At 45.4% G+C, this 22,521-nt stretch overlaps 1 protein-coding gene across 1 annotated transcript in view; it reads left to right on the top strand.

Moving 5' to 3' along the window:
* Positions 1 to 22,521, top strand: part of LOC308268473 (cytochrome P450 2B11-like) — a gene marked incomplete at both ends in the record, with an annotated part of 45,066 nt that overhangs the window by 16,008 nt on the left and 6,537 nt on the right. The window contains 6 exons of the mRNA XM_080703597.1: positions 464 to 624; positions 1,812 to 1,988; positions 5,557 to 5,698; positions 6,298 to 6,485; positions 7,524 to 7,665; positions 10,901 to 11,061. Coding sequence (XP_080559723.1) covers positions 464 to 624; positions 1,812 to 1,988; positions 5,557 to 5,698; positions 6,298 to 6,485; positions 7,524 to 7,665; positions 10,901 to 11,061 — 971 coding nt within the window. The remainder of the gene's footprint in view (positions 1 to 463; positions 625 to 1,811; positions 1,989 to 5,556; positions 5,699 to 6,297; positions 6,486 to 7,523; positions 7,666 to 10,900; positions 11,062 to 22,521) is intronic.

The raw sequence follows: 22,521 nt of genomic DNA on the forward strand, positions 1-22,521 counted from the left end.
AGGGAGACAGAGGCAGAAAAAGAGAAAAAAATGAGGAACACAAAAAGTGAAAGAAGGGGAGAGGAACAAAGACAGACAGAAAGAAAGATACAGGAAATGGAGTCAGGGGAGACACTACCTATCAGGGTGGAGAAGGAGAAGAGGATACAAACACAGACAGAGGTAGAAAAGGAAATGGACAATACTACAAAAAGGACTGGACAGAGTCTCAGAGAAAGAGACAAGACCAGAGACAGATAGGAATGTGGAAAGAAAGTCAGACCAATGCAAACACCTTAGAAGAGGAGACACAGAAAGGTATATGCAAAGAAAGAAAAGCTTAGATGCAAATGCCCAGTGAAAGGCAGGCTAGCCAAGAAAGAGAGACCAACCCACAGGTGAAGATAGCACTAGCCAGGTCCAAGCCACCCACAAGGACAATGTGGGGGACATACAGAGCTCCATTATGGCCCTTCATCACCAGGAGCCTATCTGGATCCAACCCTCCTTTTCCAGTCTGTCACAGCCAACATCATCTGCTCCATCATCTTTGGGGAGCGCTTCAATTACCAAGACCCCAAACTTCTACATCTGCTAAATTTATTCAGTGAAACCTTCAGCATCCTCGGCTCTTTCTACAGCCAGGTGAGATCAAAGTTTGCACCATGGGCTGGGAAGGTGGGTGGGAGGGTCCCAGGAGCTCCCTGTCTGGAACTCAGGAGCAAGAAGGCATGGTGAGGTCAGATTTCTAAAGGGGGGAGCTTATTTTAGTTTCTCCCTAATTCCGAGATGAACAGGTCTCCCACAGGTTGTTGCTGGCATTCCTGGTGCCTTTGTAAAAGAAAACCACTATTAAGGTTTGTTCACTGTTGCACAACCAGAAGCTCTGCCCTGAGGAGCTTTTCAAGTCCTAGTTACAGGCAAACATGTATTTGTGCTCCCCTCCCCTCCCTCACCCCATCTGCATGTACCTGGGCTCTGAGGTACATAGACCATGAGTCACGCACACATCTCACCATCTACACTCTACAGGTTGGGGTAGTAAGTAGGCTTTCAAAAATGACGAATAGTGCCGGGCGTGGTGGTGCATCGCGCAGGTTCGAAGCCAGCATGCTGACTTAGGAGACCCTGTTTCCAAATAAAAATTTAAAAATAGGTCTGGGAGTGTAGCCCGGAGGTAGAAGGGTTTCCAGGAACCCCAGTACCACCCAAAAAAAATGATGAATAGTGAGAGATGAGTCTTTTTTTAATGTGTGTGTGTTATGTATACATTTCTGTATATAACTATGTATATATGAAACTGAATAGTTATTCTTCTTATCTCCAACACTAAGCCATTACTACATGGATTTTCTTTCTTTTTTTTTTTTTTGGTGTGTGTGTGTGGTACTGGGGATGGAACCCAGGGGCCTTCTACCTCCGGGCTACACTCCCAGACCTATTTTTTTTTTTTTTGAAACAGGGTCTCTTAAGTCAGCACGGCTGGCATGGAACATGCGCTATCCTCCTGTCTCCGCCTCTCAAGCGCGGGGATTACAAGCGTGCACCACCATGGCCTGCGAGAGATGAGTCTTTAATGATGTAAAGGAGAGGAGAGCAGAGCAGTCAGCAGCTATACATTTGCACTGGGGTGTGTGTGTGTGTGTGTGTGTGTGTGTGTGTGTGTGTGTGTACTCAGCTGAGAATCACACTTCTCTAGTCCACAGGTTGCCCTTGATATGAGGTTGCTGCATTGTGGGTTGTACATCCATGAGGTTCCCAGGGTACGATTCTGGCCCCCAGCTGTACACCAGAGTAGAACGTGTTCTGGGGTCTTTACTGCTTCCCTCTAGGTTTTTGAACTTCTCTCCAGCATCCTGAAACACCTTCCTGGCCCCCATACTCGCATATGGAGCAACATTCAAGAACTGAAAGATTTTATCTCTGAGAACATCGAGAGGCACAGGGAAAGGTTGGACCCCAGTGCCCCCCAAGACTTCATTGACTCCTTCCTGCTCCGTATGGACAAGGCAAGGGCCAGCCTGGATGAGGGTGATGGGAATGAGTGCTGGGCACAGTACTAACACTGAGGTAGCATATTTGGGTACTGAGGGGTGTGTGTGTGTGTGTGTGTGTGTGTGTGTGTGTGTGTGTGTGTGTGGTATTGAATACTCCTTTACAGATTGGTAAGAGAGCCACTTGCCCAGCCTTCATCTCCCACCCCATTTCTTGCCCTGCCTTGCCAAGAATTTCTGTTAAGATGTAGATACTGCGGACTTACCATCTGGCCCTGGGGCGATTTTCCCTCCCCTTCCTGTCATTTGGCCACAGGCTCTCCTGATGTGTTCTTACTAGTCCCAGCCCTAGTCTGATCTGACTGGTCTGGCAAATGCCTCAACAGTTGTTAAATATTTCCACTATCCTCCCAAGATAGATGGATGCAAGTGCCAATCAAGAAAAAAAATGGACTTCCGGGAAGATGGCGACCGAGAAAAGCGGGGCTTAAGAGCCCTGCTAACAACCAATTTCCATTACCACAAAACCAGCGCCTTTCATAGCCAGAAAACACCATCAACAGAAAAACAAAAAAACCACCAGGCTCCAGAGAGAAAGCTGACTGAGAACAGAGCTCAGGGCCACAGAGGAGACACACGCGCCCGAGGACGCGGCAGCAGCGCCATACTGCCGGCGGCAGCGGCGAACTCATCGGACGGCTACAGCAAGCCGAGGTGAGCCGCTGCGGAACAGCCAGGCGGGATCTTTCGGTGCAGAGAGGATTTAAAGCTCCCAGTGGCTGAGCTCAGCCCACGCTGCAGGGATTCAGAGTGGAAATAAAAACCAGAGAAGAAAAAATACGCCAGCCTCATGGCCGAGGGCGTGGCCGCGGCGCCATATTGCCACCGGCGGCGGAAGCAGCAGTGAATTCGCCGAATCCAGCACAGCTACATCTGCGTACTCAAGAACAGTGAGTCAAATTGTGGGCCACAGAGGAGAAATCCCAGTACTGTACCTCACTGAGGTACTCACTGTACCCAGTGAGGGAGTGGTGGTGGCAGAGATACCACACCATAGGAGAACGTGCAACCTGGCACCCCCCATAGTTTAAAGCAGCCTCTATTGACTCCCTGGGTCAGAGACTCTGTGATAAAACCCAGTAAAGGAGTAGTGAGGTCTGAGATACTACTGACTCGAGATCCAGAACACCTTAAGTGAAGTTATAGTGACCCAAGGGAAGAACCCAGAGAAGGCACAAACATCCAAAATCATGGGAAAGAGGAATAATACTGGAGCAATGAATGCCGCCCACAACCCCACAACATCAGAACCTGATAAAACAGAAAATCAGAGATTTCTAGAAGATCAAATCAGGAAAATAACTGTAGAAATAATAGAGGTGCTTCGAAAAGAACTCAGAGAGAGCCAAAAAGAGATAAAGGATGCAATTAATGAAGTAAAGGCCTCAATTCAAAGCACAAACAACCGATTAGACCACATGGAGAACAGAATCTCGCTCTTAGAAGATGAGCAATCCAAAAATGAACGCATGGTTTCTAATCTCGGAAAAAATATCCGACAGCAGGAATCTGACATTGAAGAAATATGGGCCCATCTTAAGAGAGCTAACCTAAGAATAATTGGAATAGAGGAGGGAAAAGAAAGTGATACCAAAGGGATCAACAATCTCTTCAAGGAAGTAATAGCAGAAAATTTTCCAAACGTAAAGCAAGAGGTTGATACACAGGTCCAGGAAACTTATAGAACTCCCTTTAGACAGGATCAGAGAAGAGGATCCCCACGCCACATAATTGTCAAAATGACCAATGTGGAAGCCAAGCAGAGAATCTTAAAGGCAACAAAAACAAAGGGCCAAGTGACATTCAGAGGCAAACCAATTAGAATCACTCCAGACTTCCCAAACCAAGTCATGAGAGCCAGAAGGGCTTGGAGTAACATATTCCAAACTCTGAAAGAAAACAACTTCCAGCCAAAAATTTCCTATCCAGCAAAACTTTCTATCAAATTAGATGGAGAAATAAGAAGCTTCCATGAAAAACAGAAACTGAAGGAATTTATGTCTTCAAAACCAGCGCTAGAGAAAATACTCAAAGAGATTAACTACAAAGAAGAAATAGGTAACACTCACCAGAACCAGAGAAACAAGAGTTTCCATCCAACAGACAACTAAGATTGGTTATCTGTGGAGATTCATTATTTATGTTAGTCTTTTACCTATCTCTAAATTGTATTGTTTGCCTTTATTGTTGTTAATTTTTAGGATTTCTAGTTAGAATATTAATATACCTTCAGATATAGCATTTGGAAATATTTTATCCAATTCTATTAGTAACTTTTAACTCTGTTTACATTGTCTTTGGATATACAATATTTTTTTTTATTTTTTAGGGAGTTTGTATATTCTTCTGTTTCCTGTGCCATTGAAATCATATCCAAGAAATCACTGCCAATTTCAATGTTGTGAGGTTTTATGACCCAGATTTTCTTCTAAAAGTTTATAGTCTTAAGATTTATATTTAGGTCTTTTATCTATTTTGAGTTAATACTTGTATATGGGATTAGGTAAGGGTCCAATTTTATTCTTTTCCATGTAATTATTATTTTTCAACAATATTTAGTTAAAAGATTATTATTTCCACCACCAAATGTTCGTGGAAACCTTGTCAAAAATAACTTGACAATATAGGGAAGAATTTAGCTCTAGGCTTGTATTTAACTCCAATGGTTTATATATCTGCCTTTAGAACAGTACTACACTGTTTCAATTATTGTAGCTTTATATGGTTTGAAATCAGAAAATATATATATCTGCTAGCTTTGTTCCTTTTCAAGATCGTTTTGGGTATCTAGAATTCATATTCCATATTAGGATAGATTTTTTTCTGAAAAATGAATATATAAATATATGATAGTTTCACCAAAAAAACAGAAAAAAATATGCTCTGGTAAGAAAGAAAGCAAAAAGTAATATTGAAATGTTATCTTTAAATCATCAAAAGCTTGGCATCAGACAAATGAAACTGTTATGTGAGATTATCATTTTTTTGGATAAATTGCTATAATACTAGATGTCAACCACTAAGCCAAGCATGGGAAGGAGGGATGGGGAGGGAATGGGGTGGGGATCGGGTGGGGGCTGACTGGGCGATGTGTGCATGTATGTCTACAAAAGTTTGTATCCCACTATGATGTATGAATACAGTGCACCAATAAAATAAAAAAAATAAATTTAAAAAAAAAAAAAAAAAAAAAAAGAAAAAAAATGCATCTAAGAAAAGAGAGGGTAGCACGACACTACTACGTATGGAGCCCTTAGTCTTAAAATTTAAACAATCCCAGATGATGGATTCACACAAGAGTGGTTAAGTCCTTGCCCAAAACCACTGCTAGGAAATGGAAAGCCTGAATCTGAACCCAGAAATTGTGGCTCCACAGCTTTCCCTATCTCTTCTCAACTGACCTTGACTAGAGGAAATAAGGCAAAGGTAGAGTAACCTGGGAATGGGAGAGTAGAAAACAAAACCCAGAATACTGATATCTTTGCAAGGAGAAACAGTAAGCACTGTTTGCGGTCACCCACAGGAGCGTTGCATTCCTGACAGTGAGTTCAACTACAAGAATCTGGTCCACACTGTGCTGTCACTGTTCTTTGCTGGCACAGAGACCTCCAGCACCACCCTCCGCTATGCGCTCTTGCTGCTGCTTAAGAATCCCGATGTCCTGGGTGAGCGGGACATAGAGGTGTGGGCCCTGGGGAGGAGGCAGCTGGTGGAAGGTAGTTGGTTGAGAACAGACAACTTCTGATCAATCAGAATTGTTTTAAAAAAAAAAATCCACCCAACAGATATTTATCACTTATAATAAAGGTTAACTACCAAAAACACTCTTTGAAGTTGACAAGGTACTTTAAAGTTTACAAAATAGGTTAATTTAAAAGTGGTTTAGCCAGGCGTGGTGGCGCACGCTTGTAATCCCCGCGCTTGGGAGGTGGAGACAGGAGGATCGGGCAGGTTCGAAGCCAGCCGCGCTGGCTTAAGAGACCCTGTTTCCAAATAAAAAAAGGGATCTGGGAGTGTAGCCCGGAGGTAGAAGGGCTTCCAGAAACCCCAGTACCACCAAAAAATAAAATATATAAAAAATAAATAAAAGTGATTTAGAAGGAGCCTTTGTGCATGTGCTTCCATTGAGGACTGATAGCCCAATGGCTTAGCAAAGAGTTCTTAAGCCTCCTCCTGCAGCCTGCTGGTCACTTTGGGTGCTTTCTTTGAGCCTGTTGTTACAGGTTTTCATTGACCTAGCTCCTTCACACCCTCTTCATCACAGAAAAAGTCCACTCTGAAATTGATAGGGTCATCGGCCAACATCGTCTTCCAGCCCTTGAAGATCGAGCAAAAATGCCCTATACAGATGCTGTCATCCATGAGATTCAGAGATACAGTGACCTCAACCCAATTGGTATCCCACACTCTGTCATCCAGGACACTCATTTCCGGGGGTATTATCTCCCCAAGGTGAGACCTCACCGCCACAGAATCTTGGAAGAGGGTGCCAACTGCCTGGGGTCTTATCATAGTTCAGGTCTCTGGTCACTCAGTGTAAAGATGATTTTTATTTCCAGGTCTTTATGGAGTGAGGGGAATTTTGAAAATATAGAGAAGTCCTCTCCTCTCTACTCTTTCTTTGTTTTATTGGTGCATTGTTGTCATACATCTTAATGGGGTACAAGATGGTAGAGGCATACATGCACACATCACTCATTTAGCCCTTACCCAATCCTCTCTACTCCTTATTTTTTTACTTTTATTAGATATTAGTTTTCTTCTCCTGAAAAACGTACCATATATGCAAAGAAACTTGCCCTATGATGGAACTGTCTTTTATCTACTATTTCCTTATCTTCATTAACTTACTTTTTCACGAGAGTATTTATAGTTTGATGTTTCTGCTTCTACTCTTTAAGTTCATATGATCATGTGCAACATATGATCATATACAAGCACAGGAAAGTCACTTCACACTATTACTTTGCCATCTGTGTGTACAGTGTGACATGTCACCTTCTGTGCCTGTCTTTATATCCATGTCAAACATTTTGCAACTTTATTTATGTGTCTGTGTGGTTTTCCTTTTATAATTTAACAGTTGTATCTCTTCAGGTCAATACATATAGGTCCAACTCATTCCATACATGAATTTCTGAGTTGGAAGTATTTAGGGATGATATTCAGATTACCAAATCACCCTGCGGACACCAACTCATTAGATTATGGCCCTATTGCTGGAATTTAGTTCTTGGAGGTCTTTGCTGAGTCAGATGTGATCTTGTAGTTGATGGCACCTAGAGAAATCCAAAGCGTTGGGGAAGAGAATTCAGAGTGATCAGTAGAGTATTAGCAAAAACAGGAATAATTATTTCCTTATTTAGCTACCAATTGTATAGTCATACAGTGAGTAAAGCTCAGTATCAAATATGGATGACTATAACTGATTCAGCCACACCTTGCTGGTGGCTATTTGGTGTTAGTGCCTTGGTGTTAATGTCTCCTTAGGACACTACTGTGTATCCTGTCATGAGTTCTGTCCTCCATGACCCACGCCACTTTGAGAAGCCAGACATCTTCTACCCTGGACACTTTCTGGACTCCAAAGGCAACTTTAGGAAGCGGAAAGCCTTCATCTCATTCTCCATGGGTAAGCTGTGCCCTTTCCACCTGTGGGACTCTTCTGTGTGATTTTCTACCTTTGTACACATTTAATACTATGTTAAAAAGAGTTGTACTCTGATGGAAAGAGAAAGCGACACATAAACAGAGACAAAGATATTGTGAGGAGAAGAAAAAGGGAAGGCATGATGCAGAGAAGATAAGAGACCAAGACAGTGATAGACATAAAAGTGAAGAACAAAAGCATGCATATTTGCACACAGAAATAACAAAAGCATGTGTTCTTGAGCACCTATTATGTGCCAAGAATTGGGAAATAAATTTTTTTTCTGTTAAAGTAATAACAATTTTTTTTGCATTAAACTGAAGAGCCTCTGTATAGCAAAGGAAACTCTCAAGTACCCTAATAGAGAGCCTGCAGAGTGGGAGAAGACCTTATTTTTCTAATTTTTATGCAAATAAGACATAATCATGTAGGAGCAAAAAACCATCTGTAATTCATGAACAAAAAGATATGTGTTAGTATTACAGTGCATGCCCTTCCAAATTTGGGGTAGGTGAGGTATATTAGGGATTTAACCCAGAAGCATTCTACCTCTGAGCTCTACCTCAAGTCTTATTCTATTTTTTTTTATTTTGAAACAGGGTCTCATTAAGTTGTTGAGGATAGCCTTAAACCTACAATCCTCCTGTCTCAATCTTCCAGGTACTGATATTATAGGTGTGTGCCACCACACCAGGTCTCAAATTTTTAATTAAATGTGCATATACACGCAAAAATAACTGATATATGGGTAAATCAAAAGACAGATATAAGAAAGGGAATGGAAGAGACAAAAAATACCAAGTCATATTTTGAGTTACATAGAGTTATGTTTTTTTCACCAGTTGTTTAATTCTGCACCAAGGACCAGAGTGAGGATCAGAAGAAACTTAGCACACAAACTTTAAGGAATTCTCATGTTGAATCATGGAAAGGTCCTTTTTTAATTACTTAGCCAATAATTCAACTTTTAGGCGGCTCTGACTTGAAATTTATCAAATATTAAAATTCTAAATCCATCTGAAGCTATTTCTCAGTCATTTATATTGGTTTCTATTTACATTCATCCACTGCTTTATTTGTCTTTTGTAGCTATACCATACTATATAAATTAACATAACTTAAAATATGCTTTTTGTATTTTATGTAGAGTTAGTCTTCCTCCATCACTCTGATTTTTAAGATAGTCTTATGGCTCTTCTAACATAATTTTCTTTTTCCAATGATATTATATTATCAGTTTATGAAGGTAACCCCCAAAACCCACTGTAATGTTGTTGGGATTAAACTAAATTTATAGATCAGTTGGAGCACCATTGGAATTTGGGATCTTCACAAATTTCATGTAACCCAGATGAAAAAGATATTTTGAACAAGTGGCCATTCAGTCAATTCTTATGTCACTTGGTGTTCTGTGCTTTTTTTAAACTTAAGTTTTGCATATTTCTTACTAAACTTATTGCCGAAAAGTATGGTAGGAGTTAATTGCTACTGTTTATAAACTCTCTCTCAACATGGTATGTTAAATTGTTTTAATTAGTATAACAGAAAGCCATTGATTTTTGTGTATTCCTACTATAACCAGAAAATTTCCTGATAGTACTTTGATCACTCATTTTTTCAGAATTCTCTTGGATTTTCTAGACAGTCAGTCTTAGCATCTGCAATTAATATTTTGACTTAATCTTTTCACACATTAAGTCCATATGTCATATTTCCCCCAATATCATAAGCTAGTGCTTCCAGAATTATGATAAACCATCTAACCGTCTTGTTCTATCTTTAAGAACATTGTTCATTCCCTCTATTAAGATTATGCCAACCATGGTTCAGATATTTTATGACTATTGTATCACACATTCTTCAAATCAGAAAAAGGTCCTGTGTCTGTCTGTCTGCTTATCTTTCTCTCTCTTTCTCTCTCTCTCTTTCTTCCTCTCTCTCTTTTTCTCTTTCTCTCTCGCCAATTTTCAAGGTTATTCTTACATTTTAACCAAGATTTGGTGTTGTTTTCAATGCTATTTTCAGCTCTTGTTAAGATGATCAAACTATCAAACTCCTTTAAACTGTTAAAAAAAAATCTTAGTGTTGCATCATACATTCCTCTGTAAAACTAAAATAAGAGAGAACTAGGCAGAGTAGGGGCCCTGTAGGAAGTCGTGGCCATTGTCAGGCACGACAGGTCATAGAGTAATATACAACCTAAGAATTTCAGCAGCTTAAACCCAAAAAATGAATTTGCACATCCCAGCCAACAGCAGGTCTGGACTTCTCACAGCTGTGTAAGGACTGGGAATAATGAGGACTCTTTCCTGGCATGTGCAGAGCCAAGGAAAAAAAATCACAAAGCACATCAGAGTATCCCCACACTCTAATAGGCAAAGAAGGTCCCATCTACTTCCTTTAAAAATAGCAACTATTCTAAAATCCAGTAGAGGTACCCAGCCTACCTAATTGAATGTCAGTCTCGAGGAGAGCTCAGAGGTCTTAGTCCCCTTCAGCCTCCCTCTTGCTGCTCCCCACAGGGTATATTAGGATCCTTCAAATGCCTTCTTGTTTTTCTCCTAAATTGACTTGGAATATATTAGCCACAGAAATACAGATAAAGACAATAATTTGGCATAGATCATGGGTTGGAAAAGAATTTCCAAGAAAAAAAGAAAGCATTTGCATTAGTGCAAGAGTATCAGGTTCTGGATGTAATTGCAAGACTGCTCCCCCGCCCACCTGTACTGAAGCAAAGAGAGGCACTCTCTTTACAGCCCTTTTGCCAAGAGCCTACAGTGCATGTCCCCTTGGTCTTTCTTTGTCTGGGGCCCTTAAGGACATGATGGGGTTTTATTGTAATGCACCTGGGCTTGCAATTAGGACATGTCCTTGAAGTTGTAACATAGCAAGTGGGGCTTGTTAGGGGTCTGTGGTCAGAAAACTGTTGTCGGGGCTCCCTGAAACCTTCCCTGAACACTTCCCAATGTTAAGCCAAGAACCACAGACAGTACAAGAGAAATAAAGATAAGGGTACAAGAAAGACAGAGGAGATGGTACCAGTCAGGCTGAGATGAGGTGGAACAGAGAGGGAAACACATGTTCGTGTCTTTTACATTGAGGGCAAGAATATAAGCAGAAGTGCTTCATGAGAAATGTTCAGGAGGAGTGGGTGGGGCAACTGGGTGCTGCCCAAGGCCCTCCCACAATGATACACTCCCCCTTGCTCCCCCAGGAAAACGCATGTGTCTGGGTGAGAGCCTGGCCCGTTCTGAGCTCTTCCTCTTCTTGACCACAATGCTGCAGAGCTTCTCCTTGGGCTGCCCCAAGGACCCAAAGGACATCGACCTCACACCACAGGTGAATGGGCTGGCCAAAATACCTCCTGTGTTCCAGGTCTGCTTCTTGCCCCGCTATACTGGGAGCAAAGAGATATAGATCTCCCAAGAATCTTTTGACCTGGCCTCCACTCCTGAAAAGAATGAATCTGTGGAAGCCTCATGATATCCTCTGCTCACTCTCTACTGGAGAAAGTTCCTTATGTAGTTTGTCTTCCATCCAGCCTGTTATAGTCTCCATTTACTCTCAGATGGCCTTTACAGTTGACCTTAGGATTTCAGAGTGAAAAATGCACTGATAACTTAGTGCCACTAACCAGCTTTTTCTCTGCTATAGGATTAGCAAAGTCTTTCATAGGACCTAATTCTTCAGCCTATGTTTAAAAATTGTTTTAATGAATTATGTCTTATGTCAACTTTCCATAAACACCAATATAAGCAAGAAATACACATTTACTGTTGTAAACAATAGAGGCTCTCCAGTTGCTTGTTATCACAATAAAACTTGGCATGAACTAGCTGATATAGTATTCCTATATTTTGTACAATGAAAGAAGATTGTAAGATATGTAACAGTTCTCATCTTCTGGGAATTATATATTCAGTTCCTATCTCTCTTTGAATCCTCCATGTTCATGTGTTCTCTCTTTCTCCGTGTGTGTGTGTGTGTGTGTGTGTGTGTGTGTGTGTGTGTGTGTCCTTGAAGTTGTAACACAGCAGCACATATACACACAATTATTACCTGTATTGTTTTCATCCCTCTATTTTCTTTCTGTGAATATGAATATTTGGGTCTCTTTCTCTATAACTCTGACACCAACACAGTCTTCCTGAGCTTTTTCTCCATGTTTCTCCCTTTCTTATACCACTATTACTACACTTGAGTTATTTTGGTTTCTGCTATAAGAATAATAATCACTTAACTCATATCCAGTTGAGCAAAGAAAATTACTAGGTGTATTAGCTTTATGTTACTAAATCCTAAAAGAGACAAGCAACTTATTTTTTCTTCACTAAATGCTTATTTTATTTTTTTATATTTTTATTGGTGCATTGTAGTCAAATATAACAATGGAATACAAGACTTGTGAGGATATACAAGCACACATCATCCAATTAGCCCTTATCCCATCCCCGTCCCATTCCCTCCCCTCCCTCGATCCCATGCTTGATTTGATGATTAACTTTGATACATTTGTTTACATACATCATGTGTTTTAAAGAGAGTCCATCTTCCCCCATCCCATCCCCTCTGATTGGTCACCTTAATTGCTCTTCCATGGGGCCCTTTCATCAACTAGATCTCTCCCATTATCCATTTCTTCCTAGTTTTTGCATATTAGGGAAAACATCTGATTTTCTATTTTCTGTGATGTTTCTTTGTGTATGCCACATTGCAAGTTCTGATCCTATTCCTGAAGGCCCTGGCGCCAGCCTGGCCCCCCAGCAGACTCTGATCTTGGCCTTGCTGGCTCCAGCACTGGCCTTGCTTCACGGCAGGCCCTGATCCCAGCCTTGCTGGTCCTGACTCCAGCCTCACCCCTCGGCAGGCTCCGATCCCAGCCTCAGAGGTCCCAACATCATCCTTGACTCACAGCAGGCTTTGATCCTGGCCTCGCTGGCCCCAGCACCAGCCTCACCTCTCGGCAGGCTCTGATCTCTGCCTTGGATGCCCCAGAACTGGCCTTGCTACACGGCAGGCCCCAATTCTGGTCTTGCTGGCCCCAGCACCGGTCTAACACCTCTGCAGGCTCCGTTCCCAGCCTCAGAGGCCCCAGCACCAGCATTGCTTCATGGCAGGCTCCGATCCCAGCCTCGCTGGCACCGGCACCAGCCTCACCCCTCAGCAGACTCCAATCCAGGCCTCAGGGACCCTCACACCAGCTTTGCCTCATGGCATGCTCTGATCCTGGCCTAGCTGGCTCTGGCACCAGCCTTACCACTCGGCAGATTCCAATCCTGGCCTCGGAGGCCCCAGCACCAGCCTTACCTCATAGCAGGCCCCAATTCTGGCCTCACTGGCTCCGGCACCGGCCTCACCCCTCAGGAGGCTGCGATTCTGGACTCAGAGGCCCCAGTACCGGCCTTGCTTCACAGCAGACCCCAATCCCAGCCAAGCTGGCCTCAGCACCAGCCTCACCCCTCAGCATGCTCCAATCCTGGCCTTGGAGTCCCCAGCACCGGCCTTGCCTCACAGCAGGCTCTGATCCTGGCCTTGCTGGTCCCAACCCTGGCCTAACCCCTCAGCAGGTTCTGATTCTGGCCTCAGAGGCCCAAGCACCTGCTTTGCCTCACAGCAGGCTACAATCCCAGCCTCACTGGCCCTGGCATCAGCCTCACCCCTTGGTGGGCTCCGATCCCAGTGAGACAAGTAACTTATAAAGATAAAAGGTTCAAAGTCATGGGTCCCACAGTGGCTCAGTTCTGTCGAGGGTACAGATGGCAGCAGCCACAGTGGAAGTGTGCATAGGAGCACAAAGGTCTCATCTGGAGCAAGGAAGCAGAGAGAAAGTCAAAGGGCAGGTGGGGTCCCTCGGTGGCCTGCAAGGGCATGCCCACAATGACCTAAGTACCTCCCACAAGGCCCCATCACAAAGGTTCCACCATCTCCCAGCAGTGCTACCTGGGGACCAGCCATGTACACATGGGCCTTTGAGGAACAACCAAGCCAATATCCAAACTATAAACTGGCTGTCTAATTTCATAATGAGAGGGGAAATGCAATTTTGACAGGTGTCTGCAGGGAGGAGGAGAATGGGAATATTGATGTTTAGCCTAGATGATGAGCATAAGCCTGGCACGGTCTCTAAGAGACATTCATCTCAAAAAGCAAGCGTCAGATTGGAAACCACACTGTCCCACTCTCCCTGTGGCAAATGCAGCCCCAGTGTCACCCTACTTTCTCTGCAACCTCTATTTCACAGGTGGACAAGGCTGCTGAAAATCAACATTTTTCTGTTACCAAGGTGGCCATTTCATGACTTCTCATAGGGGATAAGGGAATGCTGTTCTATTTGATCATAAAAAAAAAGTATAGGTCTCTTGCAGTGACTAGCAAAGTGGCAAACACTTTGCCACCTGAAAAGCCACTTTGCTGTTTACTAATCATATTTTATGTAAAATAGTTTATAATTTAGAAGGACTTTTGTTCCAAAGTTATTTATTCCAAATTCTTTTCAGCATGCCAAGTATTTTACAATGTGAACTGCCTTATATTTAAAATGTTAGAATAGAGGACTTCTGGGAAGATGGCGACCGAGAAAAGCGGGGCTTAAGAGCCCCGCTAACAACCAATCTCTATTACCACAAAATCAGCGCCTTTCATAGCCAGAAAACACCATCACCAGAGAAACAAAAAAATCACCAGCCCCAGAGAGGAGGGGGTCTCATAACAGAGCTCAGAGCCACAGAGGAGATACGCCAGCCTCACGGCCGAGGACGCAGCAGCAGCACCTTACTGCCGGCAGCAGCGGCGAGCTCACCAGACGGCTACGGCTACAGACCAACGCACTCAACAGCCCACCAGGCTCCAAAGAGGAGCGGCGGACAGCAAGCCGAGGTGAGCTGCTGTGGAAGAGCCTGGACAGCGAGCCGAGTGCACCAATAAAAAATTTAAAAAAATAAATAAAATAAAATAAAATAAAATAAAATGTTAGAATAAAATGTTCAGAAGTGGAAGAAGATGGCAGCTGATTCACATTCTCCAGTGTTCCTCTCCCTCAGACACAACAATTTAAGCCTCTATTCATGGGTGAAACTTCACAATGGCTAAGGAAGACAGGTATCTAGAGGCCATGGTGTCTGATTAGAGTATAATGAAAAGATGAATTAAAAGAATGCAGGAAGAAAATTTTCCCTGCATTATCCCTCTCCTATCACCAAACAGTACAGCATGGAGAAAAATGTTTTCCTCTAAGAGAAGGGGAGGAAAGTAAGTAGAAGCCTTAGACTGGAGGCCCAATACTAGGCCCAGCATGGTAAAATACCATGGGGGCAGAGACCTTTAACCTCTACCTCCTCCAGACCAATATCTATAGACAGAGCTACTGGAAATATATGTATTAGATGAGTATCAGAGCATGGTGGCTCATGCCTTTAATCCTAGTTCTTGGGACATTGATACAGGAGGATCACAGATTCAAGGCCAGTCTCAGCAATTTAGTGAGACCCTCAGCAACCTAGAAAGACCCGGTTTCAAAATGAATAGGCCTGAGGTGAGTCTCAGAGGAAGAATACAACTGGGTTTGATCCCCAGTTCCACACAGCAGGCCCCGTGATTATATATATATATATATAATATATATATATATATATATATATATATATATATATATATATATATATGGCTGACAGTCTCTACCACCCTTCTTTCAGCCTTGGCAGCAGAAGAGGAAGCAACATCTCACTAACTGTGGAGCAATGATACAAGCAGTAGGAAACCCAGAGCAGTATGGTTCTTGGTCTCACCCAATGCTGTTTTGGTTTAGGCAGGATGTGATCCCAGGGTGTAACACAATTTTCCAGTTTGGGTTGGCACAAATATGGCATAGGAGACTGGGGTTGCTTTCTTTATGGTTATTTTGTCCAGAGCTGAGACTGCAGAACCAGCCAGAAACTGGAGACTGTGGATGAGGCATCTAGGTCTACCCTGATTCCAGGGAGATGCTTGTAGGATGGACTCTCTGTTTTAGAAACTCCCCCAGCTCATACTAAACAACATACCAGATATGGACTTGGGATATCCCCAGGCTTGGATCTCCCTTTAGTGCTGACTTATTAACATGTCAACAATTCACTCAGCAAACCTAGAACTAGGGTGCCATCTAGATATTTTAAAATATTTTTAAAAAGGTCTGGAAGAGACCCCTGGAGAAACCAGGCCCAGTAAGATGCTGGGTTCTGGGCAGGGGTCGCGTGCAGGGCACGCCAGATGGGGCCCAGGTCGCGGGACTCTGGGCCCCAGGCCGAACTGCGAGTAGCACGCCAGACCCCTGGAGAAACAGGGCCCAGAAAGACGCTGGGTTCTGGGCAGGGGTCGCGCGCGGGACACGCCAGCTGGGGCCCGGGTCGCGGGACTCTGGGCCCCAAGCCAAACTGCGCGTAGCACGCCAGGCCCCTGGAGAAACCGGGCCCATTAAGACGCTGGGTTCTGGGCGGGGGTCGCGCGGGCGCACACCAGCCGGGCCAGGGTCGCAGGACCCTGGGACCCGGGCCGAACTGCGCGTAGCACGCCAGACCCCTGGAGAAACCAGGCCCAGTAAGACGCTGGGTTCTGGGCAGGGGTCGCGCGTGGGGCACGCCAGATGGGGCCCGTGTCGCGGGACTCTGGGCCCCAGGCCGAACTGCGAGTAGCACGCCAGACCCCTGGAGAAACCTGGCCCAGAACAGAAAAAGATAAAAATATCGGAGAGGAGGTAAGAAAGCCGTTATGGATGCAGGACACTGGAGATGCAGACAAAACTTATCTAAATGCACTGGAACTTATGGAAAAATTCGCCGTGAAAGAGGACTGCTATTTCTCTATATTGTTAAGAATCTCAGACATCACATGTAAGGAGAGAGTTTAGCGGAGACCAAGGAGAAATGCGGTGTTGAAAGAGTTCTCCACGATGGTGGTGGAGACTTGTATTCAGGAGAAACAGAAACCAGATCTTACCAACTTTATTTTTTTGGAGAAATTACACCAAATGTCGAATGCTACCATCACGCATGCTTAGGAACACTGGACAACATTCAGAGTGAAAAAAGAGCCTGGGAAGGATTTGAAATGGTGGAGGCAGTGGCAATGCCAGTGGCCAATACTCAGGGGAGGCAGAGATCTGATACATTACACCTGGAACCTTTGAAATAATAACCACAGAGACAGTGATCGGAACCTGCTGAGGGGTTAGGCGGGCGCCGGGGCCAGTGGCCGACATCGGAGCTTGCTGTGAGGCAAGGCCACTACTGAAGCCTCCATGGCCGGGATTGGAACCTGCAGAGGGGTTAGACCGATGCTGGGGCCAGCGAGGCCGGCATTGGAGCCTGCCATGAGGCAACGCTTGTGCTAGGGCCTCCGAGGTCGGGTCCAGAACTTGCTGAGGGGTTAGGCCGGTGCTGGGGTCAGCGAGGCCGGCATCGGAGCCTGCCGTGAGGCAAGGCCAGTGCTGGGGCCCCCGAGGACGGGACCGGAGCCTGCTGAGGGGTTAGGCCGGTGCTGGGGCCAGCGAGGCTGTCATCAGAGCCTGCCATGAGGCAAGGCCAGTACTGGGGCCTCCGAGGTCAGGATAAGAGCCTGCCGTGAGGCAAGGCCGGTGCTGGGGCCTCCGAGGCCGGGATAAGAGCCTGCCGAGGGGTTAGGCCGGTGCTGGGGCCAGCGAGGCCGGCATCGGAGCCTGCCGTGAGGCAAGGCCGGTGCTGGGGCCTCTGAGGATGGGATTGGAGCCTGCCCTGAGGCAAGGCCAGTACTGGAGCCTCCGAGACCAGGATAAAAGCCTGCCGAGGGGTTAGGCCAGTGCTGGGGCCAGCGAGGCCAGCATCGGAGCCTGCCATGAGGCATGACCAGTGCTGGGGCCTCCAAGGCCGGGATCGGAGCCTGCCGAGGGGTTAGGCCGGTGTTGGGGCCAGCGAGGCCGGCATCGGAGACTGCCTTGAGGCAAGACCGGTGCTGGGGCCTCCGAGGCCGGGATAAGAGCCTGCCGAGGGGTTAGGCCGGTGCTGGGGCCAGCGAGGCTGGCATCGGAGCCTGCCGTGAGGCAAGGCCGGTGCTGGGGCCTCCGAGGACAGGATTGGAGCCTGCCCTGAGGCAAGGCCAGTACTGGAGCCTCCGAGGCCAGGATAAGAGCCTGCTGAGGGGTTAGGCCAGTGCTGGGGCCAGCGAGGCCAGCATCGGAGCCTGCCATGAGGCATGACCAGTGCTGGGGCCTCCAAGGCCGGGATCGGAGCCTGCCGAGGGGTTAGGCCGGTGTTGGGGCCAGCGAGGCCGGCATCGGAGACTGCCTTGAGGCAATACCGGTGCTGGGGCCTCCGAGGCCGGGATAAGAGCCTGCCGAGGGGTTAGGCCGGTGCTGGGGCCAGCGAGGCCGGCATCGGAGCCTGCCGTAAGGCAAGGCCGGTGCTGGGGCCTCCAAGGCCGGCATCAGCCTGCCTTGAGGCAAGGCCGGTACTGGGGCATCCGAGGCCGGGATAAGAGCCTGCCGAGGGGTTAGGCCGGTGCTGGGGCCAGCGAGGCCGGCATCAGAGCCTGCCTTGAGGCAAGGCCGGTACTGGGGCCTCCGAGGCCAGGATAAGAGCCTGCCGAGGGGTTAGGCCGGTGCTGGGGCCAGCGAGGCCGGCATCGGAGCCTGCCGTGAGGCATGACCAGTGCTGGGGCCTCCGAGGCCGGGATTGGAGCCTGCCGAGGGGTTAGGCTGGTGCTGGGGCCAGTGAGGCCGGCATCGCAGCCTGCCGTGAGGCATGGCCGGTGCTGGGACCTCCGAGGCCAGTATCGGAGCCAGCCGAGGGGTTAGGCCAGTGCTGGGGCCAGCGAGGCCGGCACCGGAGCCTGCCATGAGGCAAGGCCGGTACTGGGGCCTCCAAGCCCGGGATTGGAGCCTGCCAAGGGGTGAGGCCGATGCTGGGGCCAGCGAGGCCGGCATTGGAGCCTGCCGTGAGGCAAGGCCGGTGCTGAGGCCTCTGAGGCCGGGATTGGAGCCTGCCTTGAGGCAAGACCGGTACTGGGACCTCTGAGGTCAGGATAAGAGCCTGCCGAGGGGTTAGGCTGGTGCTGGGGCCAGTGAGGCCGGCATCGGAGCCTGCCGTGAGGCAAGGCCGGTACTGGGGCCTCCGAGGCCAGGATAACAACCTGCCGAAGGGCTAGACCAGTGCTGGGGCCAGCGAGGCCGGCATCGGAGCCTGCTGTGAGGCGAGGCCAGCATCGGAGGCTGCCGTGAGACATGGCCAGTGCTGGGGCCTCCTAACCCGGGAACGGAACCTGCCGAGGGGTTAGGCCGGTGCTGGGGCCAATGCCAGCATTGGAGCCTGCTGGGGCCAACGAGGCCGGGATTGGAATCCTGCCAAGGGGTTAGGCCGGTGTAGGGGCCAATGCCAGCATTGGAGCCTGGCATGAGGCAAGTTCACTCCTGCGGCCTCCAAGGCCGGGACCAAAGCCAGCTTAGGGGTTAGACCGGTGCAGGGGCCAGCGAGACCAGAACTGGGGCCTCCCATGAGGCAAGACCGCTGCTTGAGCCAGCGAGGTCTGGATCAGTCCACTGAGTAGCCAGGCCACTACTGGGACCATCAAGAGTGGGATCGGTACTTGCAACGCAGCATGCACAGAGAAATATCGCAGAAAATATAAATCAGACGCTTCTCTTAATCAGCAATAACTAGGAGGAAAAGGGCAACAGGAAGAGGTTGAGCTATAGAAAGGGCCCTATAGTGAAGCAACTAATGTGACCAATCAGAGGGTATGTAATACTGGAGGACGGAGCCTCTTTAAAACGCAGGAGGTACATAAACAAATGTATCAAAGTAAATCACCAAAGAAGCATGGGATGGAGGGAGGGGGAGGGAATGGGATGGGGGCTGGAGGAGGGCTAATTGGATGATGTGTGCTTGTATATCCTCTCAAGTCTTGTACTCCAATGTGATTGATATATGACTACAATGCACCAATTTAAAAAATAAATTAATAAAAAAATTATAATTAAAATGCATTATCACTTTAACCAAATGAATGAAACTTTAAATAACATCAATACTTATTGCTGATGGGAATACAGAGAACGAGGTTTTTTTCAAACACTGCTACTAGAAAACTGCGTTGGCATCCTAAGAAGGTGATTTTTTAAATTAGTGTTCCTTCACCAAGTGCTCTATGCATGTACGTCACTATGACTGTGAATTACATTACGATCTGATACTCCAGCGCACCAATACAACTATATAATTAAAGAGATAGGCAAATACAGAAATAAAATAAAAATACATTTTTATAAAATATATAAAAATGGGTGTATGTGTACGAAGTTCGAAAATCACTGCTTTCTTTTTTTTTGCTCAGAAAAAGTAGTGCTTTTTAATACAAGTGGATTCGTGTGTCCTAGTGCATTCTTCTATGCATATGTAATACAGAGGGAAGTGACAGTTTTCTGTTTATGGTTTTAATTCAGTGTTTAAGACACCTTGGTGAAGACCTGGACCATCGAATGGAGCAAGAATCCATCTTATTCTGGTGATTGCAGCAGAAATTCTGCAGTCCTTTGTCTCCTCTTATTCCAAAGACTGCTGCTGAACTCAAAAAAATATTAAGTCTGTGAACGTGACTGCTTAATGGTGTATGTAAGACTTTTGAAGGGATTAAATAAAAGAGATTTATTATTGGAAAAAAAAAAAGGTCTGGAAGTATAGCCCAGAGGTAGAAAGCCTCTGGGTTCCACCCTCAGTACCACCAAAAAAAAAAGAGGAAAGAAAGAAAAGAAAATCACTAAAATTCAACAGAAGAAAGATGTTAGAAATGTGGTCATTTGGATACAGCACAGAGAGCAGAGGACTAGAAAAAGGCCCATCCTTCTCATCTAGTGATCCCAGAGTAGAGGTGGAAACTATCTTAGTGACCCCCCTCCTACAGGAGCTGTCAGTGGTTCTCAGAGACCAGGTCCAGCAAAGAAGCTAAATCTTACCAAGCCAGTGATTACAGACACCCAACACCAAAGGCAATTGCATTCTTCTCTCCATGCTTGGATACCTCAAGACAGTGAGCTTCCAGACATCCCAAACAAACTGCCCAGTGAATTACTGTGGTGGCTGCAACAGAACTCAGCTGGACCAAGAAACTACAGACCCTTCCTGCAGTTACAACAGAGCTCAGCAATGTCATAAGTTTACAAACTGTCCCAGCAGAAGCCTGTACAGCTGCCAGGCCCTGCATGGCAACAAACCAACTCACAGGCTCTGTGAGCTGGCAATCCATCTCTGTGGAGGTGGGGCTGAGGCAACAGTTGGACACAACAGAAATCTGGATTAGCAGTCAGTCCCTAGGGACACTCAGGTAGGACCTAGAGTCAGCAATTCATCCCACACTGCAGGGTCTCCAGCAATCACCACAGGACAGCCAGCAGAGGTCAGAATTTTCTAATGTTGTAAACATGATGTGTATGTATATCATTCAAACCTTTAGCATGAAGATTAAACGAAAAAAACTAATTTTAAAATAATTACTACACTGATATGTTGAGAGACACAGTATAGATATATATAAAAGGGGACACTGAAAATCAAACTGCGAGGAAAAACGGAGTGCAAGTCTAATAGATTTTATTAGCATAGTTTCTCTCTTAATTTTCCTATCTTTATAATCATGTTAAGTTGATCTCATTTAAAAAAAGTTTATTATAGACAAAAAATGCTTCTCAGAATGAAGATGTAGCAAAATGGCAGAGAGCTTGCCTAACCTGTGTGATGACCTAGGTTTAAAACACAGAACCAACAAAAAATTATTTTTTATTCACAAACCAATAATCTGTAATTAGCAAAAAAATCAAAGAATTAGAACACACTACTAGAGAAAGTCATTATACCACAAGGAAGACTGTAACAGTGTGATAGAAAAGGAAAAGAGCTATAATAAAATGAGAAAACCGGATGCCAAATAGGTAGTTAGATATAATTGATTTTTTATTACTTTTATTTGTTAAATAAGTAGATTTTTGTGGTTTTTAAACTTTTATTTATTGATTAAAGTCTCACATCATATGACTATTACTTTTTTTTTTTTTTGCAGGTCTGGGGATGGAACACAGAGGCATTTGACCTCTGAGCCACACCCCCTGTCCGTTTTTTATTCTTTATTTTGAAACAGGGCCTCACTGAGTTGCAGAGGGCCTCACTAAGTAGCTGAGGCTGTCTGAGAACCGCAATCCTCCAGTCTCAGCCTCCCCAATGCTGGGATTACAAGCATGCGCCACCACGCCTGGCTTGACTATTACTTTAAATTTAAATAAAGACTCTAATTAAAATGAAGAGTGATTGAAAGGATACAAGAAATACCTAACTATATGTTGCTTACAGGATACTCTGAGAAAGTAAAAATGGTACATCAGAAAAACCCATGATATCAAAGCAGATAAGTGAGAATGAATTATGCACCAATAACAGGTGAATGGATTACAAAACTATGGGATATGTACACAATGGAATTTACTCAGTCATAACGAAGAACAAAATTATGTCATTTGCAGATAAATGGATGGAACTGGAGAACATTATGCTAAGTGAGATTCTTCAGTCACAAAAAGTAAAAAATCGTATTCTCTCCCTAATATGTGGAAACTGGGGAGAAAAGGAGTCATAGGAGGAATATATATAGATGAGAAAGGAGAAACCATAGACAAGCAAATAAGGTGACCTAACTGAGGGGAATAGTAGGCAAGAAGAGGAAAATTCCCTGATGTACATGACATACATTCATAAACATATCACAGTCAAATACTAAGCCAAACATGAGGAGGGTGGGGGAAGGGAATGGGGTGGGAATTAGGTAAGGAATAAATGAGTGATC

This window comes from Muscardinus avellanarius, assembly GCF_963383645.1.
Source record: "Muscardinus avellanarius genome assembly, chromosome: 10".
NCBI lineage: Eukaryota > Metazoa > Chordata > Mammalia > Rodentia > Gliridae > Muscardinus > Muscardinus avellanarius.